This window comes from Pollicipes pollicipes, unplaced genomic scaffold (assembly GCF_011947565.3).
Source record: "Pollicipes pollicipes isolate AB1234 unplaced genomic scaffold, Ppol_2.1 Scaffold_4002;HRSCAF=4701_pilon_pilon_pilon, whole genome shotgun sequence".
In the NCBI taxonomy this organism is placed as follows: Eukaryota; Metazoa; Arthropoda; class Thecostraca; order Pollicipedomorpha; family Pollicipedidae; genus Pollicipes; species Pollicipes pollicipes.
Window position 1 is genome coordinate 42,942,050 of NW_023596420.1, and position 12,109 is coordinate 42,954,158.

Below are 12,109 nucleotides of genomic sequence, written 5' to 3' on the forward strand. Positions count from 1 at the left end.
TCTCGGCCTGCTTCGCCCTGTAATCTAAAACTGTTGTCACCGAATCTAGGACAAGTGACCACCCTGAAAAGGTCGGAGAGCAGCAGCACTATGTCATTGGCCCTCGACCGGCGCCGGCGCCCGGCCGCCCGGCCGGACGGCCACTATTTCCGGTCCGCTCCTCCTCCGGTGGGGGCCCGTGCGGAGGGGGGAGGGGGTCCAGTCGACATACCTGAGGACCGCGCTGTGCCGACCCTCGCCACCCTTCCGGTCGGTCGGCGTCTCCGCCCACAGGTGCGCCTGTGTCCTCGCTTGTTTGTCCCCGCTGCGTATGGTGATGCGTGTGTGTTTTGTGTGGGAGGGGGCGCGCCGCGGTGTGTGCCTAACGGCTGCCACTGAGGGTCGTCTGAGAGGCCTCCCGTGGCGCGCCGCCGCCGGCCGCCGCGGTGGGATCCTTTGCTGTCGCTCGGCGCTTCGTCTCTGCCTCGCCCGCCGGCAGAGGCATCTGTCGTCCGTCCAATGCTCAGGTCGCGCCCCGTCCGTTGCCTGGTATGTGTGCATTGCGCTGTCTCTTGACCGTCGAGTCTGTGCTATCTCTCGTCCCCGTAACCCCTGCACTAGGCTGCTTTTAATCAGCATGCTCGTTAGCCGTTCGCGTGTGCGCGGCCCGATGCCTTCGTCCCTTCATCCTCGTTGCCCTTCTCCGGCCCCTCTCCGGTGCGAGCGAGGGCCCTCACCTTGGCAGCTTGTCCGTTCCGTGCGCAGCCCCCGCCGTGCCCCTGCGCCGGCCGCCATGTCCAGCGGTTTGCGTCCCTCCTCGCCGATGCCGCGCCCCGCGGCCGCGCGCGCGGCCGGCGCCAGCGTGGCTGGACGGTGCTGTCCCCTCCGCGCTCTCTCCGGCCCCGCTCCGCCGCTCTCGTCTGTGTACGGGCGGCCGGCGGCGGCGGCCGCGCGGCGGCCGGCGAGTCCGCGTGGCGCGCCAGTCGCGTCCCTGCTGGCGAGCGCAGTTGACGTGTCAGAGGCCCGCGCGAGCGCCATGTGACGCCGCGCCGTACGCGTTGCAGTTGCGTCCGTGACCATGTGGGTGGCGCTGGTGAGTGCGCTGCTGCTGTGGCGACCGGCGGCGGGCGACGCCGAGCTCTTCGAGCGGCTCGAGTCGGGCCGGCCGCCGCGCGCCGTCGTGGACAAGCTGGAGGCGGCCTTCCTGAGCACACTGGGCATGAACCGGAGGCCGCGGCAGCGCCCGGCCGTGCCCGGCTACCTGAGCGAAGTGTACGCGCGGGTGGCGCCGACCACGAGTGAGCTGAACACGCTCGACCTGAACCTGCCGGGCCAGATGACAGGCTCGGCCAACACGGTGCGCAGCTTCGTCCACAACGGTGAGTGAGCGGCGCGGTGGCCACGTCGGCCGGCGCGGCTCCCGCTGCAGACGCGGTTTGCGCGGCCGTCCTTTGGGGCTGACGGTGCAGCCGCTCGACGGCCGCTGTCCGAGTGTGGCCGAGTGTGTGCGGGGCGGAGATGGCCGCTGTCCGAGTGTGGCCGAGCGTGTGCGGGGCGGAGTGGGGAGGCGGTGGGAGCTCGCCGTCGAGCGGGAGTGGCGCGCGCTGCGGGGCGGCGGTGGAGCGCGGTGTCCGCGCTGATGGCGGTGGGAATCTGCTCCGGCGCTGTCAGAAGCGCTGCATGAACGTCGCGGGGCATCTAAAGCGCTACCGGAAATAATGGTTGCCTTGAGGGTTCCGGGATCATCATGTCTTTTCCTTCGCTGCCTAATTGCTTCATGATGATGAGGAAGGGAGATGGCCTCGATTAGCCGATGTTGCGTGATGCTTCGGGTTTTAGTTGTCAGTTGGCAGCGTCCTTTTCCAATTATGGGAGCGCTCAAAGTGAAATTGCCAGTGCGTGGCGGGGTCATAATAATTTGCTTCCATGCACGTAAATTACATATGAACACGAACAGCTCTGTGCAAGGGTGTGCAAATCGTAATGCTCTCACAAATCAGGAATGGCGTAATGGTTGTGCATCCGCGCCGGTGGAAGCTATTAAGTATGCAATCCTCGACAGAATTAGAAACACAATCCGGGAGTGAAAGCAAGACAGAAACAAGGCTCCACACCTCGCTGCTCACGAACGTTGTTTGTAATGGTGGAGGCGGGGATTTGATGTCCCCGAGGCCTCGGACAGCTGTCCAAATTCTCCAAGGATCAAGTAACCATGTCATTTAGAATGCCCTAACTGTCTATAATTTCCTGGCTCTGAAATGCTCAAACTGCGCGAGGGACGATCAACGTCCATAATTTTCACACCCCTCGTTCGGATTAAGCCGCCCGTCCCGGCTTAACGGCACGGCTGCAAACCTTTCCTTACGCCAAGCCCCATTCACAGCCGGGACGAGAAGTATCAGTTTTCGTGGAGCGCCGGTCCACGCTGTGCCGATTAGAGGGTGCTTACGGGGCGAGATTTCCTCGCAGGCACCCAGCTGCGTCCGAGTGCCGAGCGCCGCCTGACCCTCGCCCCTCCGTTCCAGAGGACAAGGTGGACCCGCACAAGTACCCAGCCAACCTGCAGCGGTTCTGGTTTAACGTTTCCTCGGTGCCGGCCGAGGAGGCGCTGCGCGCAGCCGAGCTGCGCCTCTGGTGGGCCGGGGCCCAGGACTCGCCGGCAGCCGGCCGGCGCACGGTACAGGTGTATGACATTGTGCGACGGACAGGCGCCGGCGGGCGGCCAGTGCTGCGGTTAGTGGACACGCGGCGGGTGGCGGCGCGCGCGCCCGCCCGCCAGCTCAGCCTGGACGTGCGTCCGGCGGTGCACAGGTGGCTGGCGCGGCCGGCCGCCAACCACGGCCTGCTCGTGCGTGTGGTGACGCCGCCCGGCGACGGCGAGCGCGTGCGGCTGCGGCGCGCCGCCGCCGACGAGGAGGCCGGCTGGGCGCGCAGCCGGCCGCTGCTCGTGACGTACACGGACGACGGGCGGCCGCGCACCCGCGTGCGTCGGCGCGCCGGCAGCCCCAAGCGGCGCAGTAACGAGTGCGAGCGCCGCCGCCTCTACGTCGACTTCGCCGACGTCGGCTGGGACAACTGGATCGTGGCGCCGCCCGGCTACGACGCCTACTTCTGCCATGGCGAGTGCAGCCAGTTCCCGCTGCCGGCGCACCTGAACGCGACAAACCACGCCATCGTGCAGACTCTGGTGCACCTGAAAGGCAGTGCTGTGCCCCCACCTTGCTGTGTGGCCACTGAACTCTCGGCCATCTCGATGTTGTACACAGACCAGCACAACGAGGTGGTGCTCAAAAACTACCAGGACATGACGGTGGAGGCGTGCGGGTGCCAGTGAGGGCCCGAGCGCCATGGGGGGGGAGGGGGGAGGGGGCGGATTAGCGGCCGGCCGGAGGAGCGGGAGTGGGGAGGACGCGCACCTGGCCGGCCGGGGAGGATTAGTGCCCCAGCGGTGGCCTCCCCGCTGACAGACCGTCGTCAAGTGACAGGCGCACAGATGCCCTTATTGTTGTTGATGAATGTTGTTGCTCCAAGTGTCACCATAGATGTACTGGCGTGTGTGATTAAACGATAAGCCAGCGTAAAAGTCGCGTAAAGCAGACCCGGCCGTCGGTCCAGGATTTGGAGGAACCCATGCCTCGCGCTTGGAGCCGGCTAAATCTTTCTGTTTCGCGCTAACTCCGCTCCGACGCTGAGACCCTTCGATGACCTAGTCCTGTTTCCGCTTGCGCCTCGTTAGATTTGAGCTAGCTCAAGGCAGCTGAGCGAGCGGGCAGATGCCATGGTGGAGTCCGGCGGTCGCTCGCCGGACTCGGCGTCGCGCGGCTCGCGCACGTCGGCCGCGGCGGGCGGCTGAGCGCGCCAGCCGCAGCCACATGTACAAAGTCATTATTTAACTGGCGGTGGCCGGCGCGGCTCCCTCGCCGGCCCGCGCGAGACGAGTCATTATTGTATTATCTATATGATTGCGGTGTATGTTGCGAAGGTGAGCCCAGATGCGCAATTGAATGTACATACAAGCGAAGTGGAAATCGGCGTCGTTTTTGCGAGTGATCTTCGGGCGGCATCCGAACTGCTGCATGTACTCACCGCGCTGTCGTGGTCAACTTGTTGTTGCGGGCAGCGGCAAACCTCGCCGTTTTGACTCCATCATGCCACCACGCTGCTTCCGAGCTGGCTTAGAAAGTGTCGATGATAAATGCTTTTGGATGGAGTTCAGTCAATGCTCCATTTCAATTTTCACTCTTCGCTTTGCCACGGCTGAACAATTTAGGAAGGTGGGTATCTTGCGTGCATAGTGATGACGCGCCTTTACCATTTGTTAGAATGTCAAGGCAATGCCATAGGCACTTCCATTGTCCATCTCTTTATCTACTTCATAATCCAGCAGAGTGTAGAAAGTCTAGGCGTAGAAACAGCTCAGAATTCCGCGCAGGGACCGTGTCTGCCGTGGCTTTCGCCCAGGCCATTCAGTCAAAGACGTAGTAATAGAACCAGCTCCGAAGACAGCCAATGGCCAAACTGTCATTAAAAATAACTTCCCAACACCGTTGATTGCATAAAGGAATCGGCACAGGAAGGATTATGCAGAAGCGGCTACTGGCTCCATGCTTCAGTAACATGTTGCCGCACGTGAAGCGCGGTGAAGTGGCTTGACAGGGTTTTATAGTATCTGACCTTCGACACTTCTTGCAGCGTCCTTCGCACCGATATTTTTAAAGTTTCTTCCGTGCTGTCTGGTTGTAATTCCCGCATGCGGTGTTAATCATGGTCCAGACATACCCAGCCATCCGGGATGTTCTCTAGCAGCTGCATTAAACCCCACACGAAGGTCGAACATCCCAAATTTTTATTTGGTGAGTGACACATGGCCTGTTTGATGTTTCTTGACAGCACGGATCCAATGCTGGACATTCGTGTTGCGGTCATCTTTTGAACGAATGCAATTAGATCGCAAATTCGTTGCAGCTGCCGCAATGCATGCAATGGAGTGAAAGGGGAACAGAGGATCATGGCAGGGATTTCACCGGTCATATATTTGAAACGCAAATATATTATGCAAATAAGGTAACTTGAGAAAATAGCGTCGCATTAGTGTAAATTATAAAACGGCAGCGTGCATCTCTTCAAAATTTCTCAAAAGACGGGTTACTGCTTACTGGAAGTGCGCCAGTTTTAGGTACAAAAGTGTGTCTGCGAATGCCGGGCTATGCCAGCGCTGCGTTTTCGTTTGCGCTGGATGCAATCTTGTGCATGAAATTAAAGGATGCAAGTATGGATTTTCAGCCCGTCTTTAACGCAGGTAATGTAATCTCCGATCAAAAGTTTTCCATGTCCTGTATCTTGCACAACTAAATCATGCTGCTAACCGACATCGACTAGCAGGGAATGTTAGCGCTTGGTGACTCCAACCGCGCTCTCCTTCAAAGATGGAGGACGCTTAGAAAGGTTGACGTGGCGAAGCTGCCAGAGCTCAGTGGTGGATCCCAGGGTGAAATGAGCAAACGCTCCGCCCAAAAAAGGACATGTGAGCAAAATTATGCTTTTGCCCTCCCCCAAAGTTTGATGCTGAATATCTAGTTTCAATCTGTCGAAGGTTTAGTTTTGCTGTTTTCGCCAACAGCTCTTCCAATAGGTTTTTCAAATTCTTCAGCATGGTCAGAGTTCTACACTGATCAATGGATGGTCCACAATAATGAAATTCAAGTTTGTAAGTTACTTCTTGGATTTTCTAACTGTTGCTCTATGCGACACAATCCCACCCTTTTAAAATTTTCTTGCTGTTTTCGGCGATAAGTCTGGCGCATATTGCTCAAAGTTAACTTCATGCACCGATATATCTATGTCTGCATACAATATTGTAACATGTGAGCTGGACAGGCAAGTGCCTTCCGCATTCCCCAAAATCCCTCTTTATTCGTGGAATCTTACCTACCCGGTGGGAACCATGCTTAGTCGTATGTATAACTTCAGGAAACTAGATAGTCCGTGAGCCGAGTGGTATGCATATATCTACACAACGTTTTCCGTCAGAAGACAGCAGTGATTGGCATATACCTATCACATAAGTCCATCCAAGGGGCTTCATGTACTAAGAGCAGAGGGAGCCCTCCATCTCCCCCGGGTCTGCCTCTGCACTGGAAGTGCCTTAAATATCACGCGGGCGTTGGAAGCCAGTCCATTCTGCTCTCCAAACTGAGCTGCTTGATCCGCCAATGACGAAACAGACATCTGTCAATAAGAAAATATCAAAGCCCTAACAATGTCAAAGAAGGTGGGTACGGACGCTGCCACGTCTGTCTTACTGTCCAGCTGTGACAGCGTGCTGGACATTACGGCAGGCATCATCGTTCACACATTTTGTTGGCATACTCCCCGATTATAGGAAGATAGTGCATAGACTAAAATTTTCATTTATTCCTGTTTAAAGTATAAACCGATCGAAGGACTTCAAGCCCACTTTTAATTACTACCGGTAAAACTCTTTCAAAACACCGGCTTGCACTACAGCTGCTGATTTCGCCTCGCGAACCTCAATTACAACGGAGATCTGTGCTAATTACGCCCGAAGCGTAATGAATAGCGTCGAACACGCAATTTTGCATTACACCAAAACCTGCAGCGGCATGGGTTGTCTGCACTCCTGCTTCCGGCCCACTTTATGCTCGGAATCTTTAAAGCTGAACAAACAACGACTTCTCCCTGCAGTAATGGCGTGGTGCAAATGACTGATGCCGCTCGTTTTCCAGTGGGAAATCCCTCGTCGAAACACACAATTTATTTAAAAAACTTGGCCGATGAAGACCTGGTTGCGCCGGGCCGCATCAGCGCTGACAGGGGTGCTCACCGCGCAGTTCGACCTATCACCGCCCTGATCAGCGCGCCCTGAAATCCGGGCGAGTCGGCTGTACCGAGCGCTGTCCCGCCCGCTGCCGGATCCGACACAAGCTCTGATCAGCGCGCCCTGAAATCCGGGCGAGTTGGCTGTACCGAGCGCTGTCCCGCTGCCGGATCCGACGCAAGCTCTGATCAGCGCGCTCTGAAATCCAGACGAGTCGGCTGTACCGAGCGCTGTCCCGCTGCCGGATCCGACGCAAGCTCTGATCAGCGCGTCCTGAAATCTAGGCGAGTCGACTGTACCGAGCGCTGCCCTCCTGCCGGATCCGACACGGGCTGGTGGGCGAGCGGCGAGTGGTACGGTCAGCACGGACCGGTGCGGCGGTCAGCGGCGGCCCAATCGGGCCCGATCGCCTCCAGATCGGCCAGGCATTATGTCACCGGCCTTCGGCGGCCGCTGTCCCATTAGTGCAGACATTCCAGCGATGCCGGACTGGGTGGTCCGTGGGACCGGTGTCGGCCGGAGACGAGCTCGATCTGCTCACAGACGAGACGATCGGCACAGACGAGTTGCTCACAGGCGGCGCGGCTCGCGGCCGTCGCGCCGGCGGCTGGGGGAGCCGACGCCGGGCGCCTGACGGTGGGGAGGCTGGCGCTCTCTATCGCGGGGCGTGGGCATACGCCGAGGAAGAAGTGCTGGTGACGCATGTGCGATGTACATACCCACCTGACGGGGCAAGTGTAAGATTTACGTTTGGACGAAATCTGATGGGTACGCTTAAGTACGTTTCAGGCGATCTTAACAGGTCTCTCGGTGGACGATGCTCCACTTCTTCATTCAAGAGACGCATGCTGTGTTTGTCACTCTCATAAATGATACTGCAACTGATCCCGGGGTCAAACCCAACACCACATACAACCGTGTTCGTTACAAGCGTTTATATTCACAACAAGGACTGTACAGACGGCAACTCCACCCTCACAGCCGGCCCCTCGTTCGGACACGTGCCAACACAAGCCACGTGTCGACCGTTGGGACACGTGCCGACACCAACCACGTAACGGTCGTTCGGCAACGTGCTAAGTTGCCAACGCACGCCACGTGCCGACCGTTCGAACACGTGCCGATACAAGCCACGTGAGGGTCATTCGAACACGTGCTAACGCACGCCGCGTGGCGATTGTTCGAACACACGTCAAACAAACCAGCTGTCGACCACTCGAAGACGTGCGAACGGAAACTGCGTGGACCAGTCGAAACCCAGACACGGAAACGATGGGAAACGATACGGTAAAACGAATCAGGAGACGAACGAAGGACAGAGCGATACAACATATAACGTGCTGCATAACACGCCACACTCAGCATAATGCGGGGCACCATCGCGTATACCTGATGGGAGTGTTACAAAGAAGGCGAACAAGACCAGCGTTTTTTCTCCAGCGAGCACGTGAGGTGTCAACCACATTTCACCGTGCTTCCTAAAGCATGGCTACGCGGACCATTAACATCCACGGGCACGGGAGCGACTAACCGGGTGCGAACTGGCGCCCAGAAGCAGCATGATTCAACCTCTTCGATGTGTTTGATGGTAACCAAAGCCTGGATCGCTACTGCGGGATCCTAACGACGGCCACTTGCGACACCACGATCCCCGCCCCACCACACAACCACACACCTCCACCGACCATAATCCCCACGGAGCAGCGGCGTCGGTGAAACTCCTCCCGAGCCCCAGCCGGCCTTTGACTAGTTCTGGCCGGCCGCCGAGGGGCGCTGTGACGGGCCTCGAGCCTCACCACCGGCACGTGGAGCGCCGGCGCCACCCGGCACGCCCGCCGGCCGGCACCCGGCCGCCGCTGAGCACGCGCGCTTGTGAGCAATGTGATGTCGGACGTTTACGCCTGACCAGCGGCGTCGGGAAGCTGCGGCTCCGCGGCGACGAGCGCGGAACAGCGGAAAGACCAACGGCCGCAGGCGGACGGTCGCCTCACCAACGGCTTCGTGGAGCTTCATTTCGTTTTGCGTGAAGCGGGAGGATAGCAAAAGTACAACACACTTTCGGCACTTTCGAATGTGGCAAGAAAGAAGTAAACCTGCGGTCACCGGGAAAATTAGAATGGATTAGAACTGCTGGGCAGCGCGGAGATCGATCACAACACCGAACCCATGCAGCGAAAGGCGCTTGCGAGGTTTGTTTAGTCAAGACGAGCTGGTCAGATTGTCAAATCTTCGACCCCTAGCTGCCGCGTGTTATACACCTCACACGCGCCACTGCGCAGCATGGGCCTCGACCAAACACATCAGCACAATGCAAGTGGGGGACACTGGCGAGCAACTCGCGGGAATACATCTCACATGCTCTGAACCGACAGAACAACCGCACGGCCGAGGGTCATCCAGCATTCCACGACACCCTAAAAGATTAAAACTTCTGAGCAATCACAACAGCGACGCCAGAGCGTTCCGCCTTGGCCGCGAAGAACGTCATAACAACTGGCTGCACGCCTCACAGGGCGCTTTCGCCGAAGCCGAGCCGAGCGAGCGTGACACGAGCGGCACCGCCGGAGACAGGTCGGCCCGACCGCACCGACTTCGTCAGGGGGCGCTGCGTCCAGCCAGCCTACTAGCGTTTGCAGCGCGGTCGCGACTCGCGTATAAAACGGCGCAACGGACCAGCGGAGAACCGCGGTCGCCAGTTCACACGCCCGGGTCGAATGGCTGGACATGGACGCCTCGACGGACGACCGCGTCCGTTCCTCGGCAGCCGTCGGCAGCCACGCCGGCAGCCCGCCCAGCTCTCAAGCTTGAGGTATTCCGATACAGAAAACGCACGGCCGCTGGCAGCCAGCAAACATCAAAATAGACAATGCAATATCGACGGCGAATAAGCAGCGGCACACGCCAGGAGCGGCGCAGCCCTACGGCGGCGGTGCGCGCCTCACTCCGACGCGAGCACGGCGTTCCGGCACGAACACTAACCCGTCCCCATCCGCGCGCGCCCCGAGCGCCGGCGCACTAGCAGTGGATCTCACTGTAGTTCGGGTTTTTCTCGGCGTCCGCCTTCGGCGTCGTGATGCCGATGATGCAGGGTTCCGTCCTGCCCAAGGCCTTGTCGTACGAGCTAGTCCGTGGCATGGTGGCGGCGGCCAGCCCCCCTTCAGCGCCCACGTTCATGTACGGCGGCTGACAAGCGGCGGCAGCGGCGGAGGCGGCGGCGGCGGCAGCGGCGGCGGCGGCGGCAGCGGCGGGCGGCAGCCCACCCGGGTCCAGCTTCAGTGGGCTCGGCTTGCGGGACCACTTTGGCTTGCGGCGCGCGTCGGTTGGCGGCGTGGGCGGCGGTGGCAGCGACGGCGGCGGCGGCGGCGCCTCCAGCAGCGCCGCTCGCTCCGCCGGCGAGCCCCGCCGTGCGCGCGGCGCGGCGCGCACCGCCGCCACCGCCGGCGCCGGCCAGTCGGGCGGCTCGTCGGGCGTCTGCAGCAGCGGCATACCGCTGGGCGAGCTGGCCGCCGCGCCGCTGCGTCGCCGCTCCAGCGTGCTGAAGGACGTCTCTGAGACGCCTCGGTCGGTGGCCGGCGCGCGCACGTCCTCCCAGCTCGCCTCGGACGCCAGCTCGGTGCGCACCGTGCAGAGTGAATGGTTGCTCGGCTCCGTCGGCACCAGGTAATCGGCCGAGGAGGAGGAGGCCGGTGTGTCGGAGCCGGCACTGCGCGCCGCGCGCTTCTGACTCTCGAGCGGCACGAGCGGCTCCGAGTCGGACGGCCGCATCACGGTCGAGTCCTTGTCGGTGGAGCTAACGCCGTCGAACACGGGCAGCGGCGCGGCCATCACGTCCGGGTCCTGCCGACAGGGGGGGGGGGGTCAGCAACAGTCACACCCACCGAGCATCGTCCGAGATAGTGGGTCAGGGGGCAGAGGCGCCGCAAGAACCGGCACCGCACAAAGGCGGCGGAATGTGTCCGCAACAGGGCGGCGGCGGCGTCACCACGACAGCGGGAAGAAAACCGCCGCCCGCTGCGTCGATCATTTACGACCGCAGCGTCACCCAGACGGACTTAGAAGAGCGCCGCCCGGCCGCCAAAGTAAAAAACGCTCCTTGCAAACGCCTGTTGGCGCCGCCTGTGACACAATTCCCACTCGCGCGGCCGGCACTTCTTCACAGTCACCCACTCGCCGCACAAGAGGCCGACAAGCGTCTCTCGCTCGAGCCCGGCGCGACGACGCGGTATAGCGCTCTCGCCGGGTCTATGCTAATGACGCGGCGCTCGCACGGGCGCGAGGCGCAGGGACTGAGTCACCCAGTTCAAAGCGGCACCCGTACGCGCGAGCGGTGCGACGCCCCGCGCGCCACACAGACTCGTCAGCGGCGACCCAAGCTCGACATGCTGACGGACCGGACGGGGCGCGCGGTGGCCGCGTCAGGTGATGGGCCCACCGCCGGCCCGCGCAGGTCAGGACACCGCCGACCGGCAGGCGTGCCTGCGTGGCGACCGGCCGTCGGATTTATCCCGCAGGCGATGGCGATGATGGCGCAGGCATCAAGGAGCGATGTGGCCGCGATGATCAGAGTACGACCGCCGACTGTTACGGCTGATCGGCCTGCAGTTTGGACCAGTCGCGTGCGACTGACGTGTGGGCAAACACCGGCGTCCCTTCTATTGGCGCTCGCTTGAGCGTTCACCGCCGACTTCTTGCTGACCCCTCCCCGCACCCGAGCAGTGCCACCGACCTCTTGCTGACCCCTCCATCCACCCGAGCAGTGCCACCGACCTCGTGCTGACCCCTCCATGCACCCCAGCAGCGAGGCTGACCGGGCGACTGACCGCGAATGTGTCTCTCTTGGACCTTTCTCGTCCTTGGCGTAGCGCGACTAACCCAGCTGGCACATCGCCCTCCAAATAGAACTGGTGACCTCCCTCGGACCTCAACCCCAAAGCAGAACAGCTGGCGTGGTTCGGAGCCCTCTCAGCCTCCAGCCAGCAGCAGGCCCTGGTCATCGCGCCTGTCCTCCCACCCGGCGCGCGGGAGGGAGGCGATCCGGTGCGCGTCTGACCCACCTGCAGGCAGTAGTCGAGCCGCTCCAGCACGGTGGTGAAGCTGGGCCGCTCCTCTGGCACGCGCTGCCAGCACTGGCACATGACGCCGTAGACGGGACGCGGGCAGTTAGGTGGCGAGTCCAGGCGGCCGCCGTCCATCACCAGTTGCATGACCTCCGTGTTGCCGCGGCCCGGGTACGGCAGCTGGCCCAGCGTCATCACCTCCCACAGCAGCACGCCAAACGACCTGTCGGTGGCA

At 61.0% G+C, this 12,109-nt stretch overlaps 2 protein-coding genes across 2 annotated transcripts in view; one reads left to right on the plus strand and one right to left on the minus strand.

The window, feature by feature from the left end:
* Positions 1 to 981: 981 nt before the first annotated feature.
* On the plus strand, positions 982 to 3,322 carry dpp (decapentaplegic morphogen). Its single transcript, XM_037217094.1, has 2 exons — positions 982 to 1,358; positions 2,505 to 3,322. The coding sequence occupies exons 1-2, from the start codon at positions 1,058 to 1,060 to the stop codon at positions 3,311 to 3,313; spliced, it is 1,110 nt and encodes a 369-aa protein (XP_037072989.1). The 5' UTR covers positions 982 to 1,057; the 3' UTR covers positions 3,314 to 3,322.
* A 6,510-nt stretch (positions 3,323 to 9,832) lies between these two features.
* LOC119094532 (ALK tyrosine kinase receptor) overlaps positions 9,833 to 12,109 on the minus strand; it is a 69,339-nt gene continuing 67,062 nt past the window's right edge. The window contains exons 9-11 of the mRNA XM_037217591.1: positions 11,872 to 12,097; positions 10,283 to 10,654; positions 9,833 to 10,000 (exon numbers count right to left, since the gene is read on the minus strand). Coding sequence (XP_037073486.1) covers positions 9,833 to 10,000; positions 10,283 to 10,654; positions 11,872 to 12,097 — 766 coding nt within the window. The remainder of the gene's footprint in view (positions 10,001 to 10,282; positions 10,655 to 11,871; positions 12,098 to 12,109) is intronic.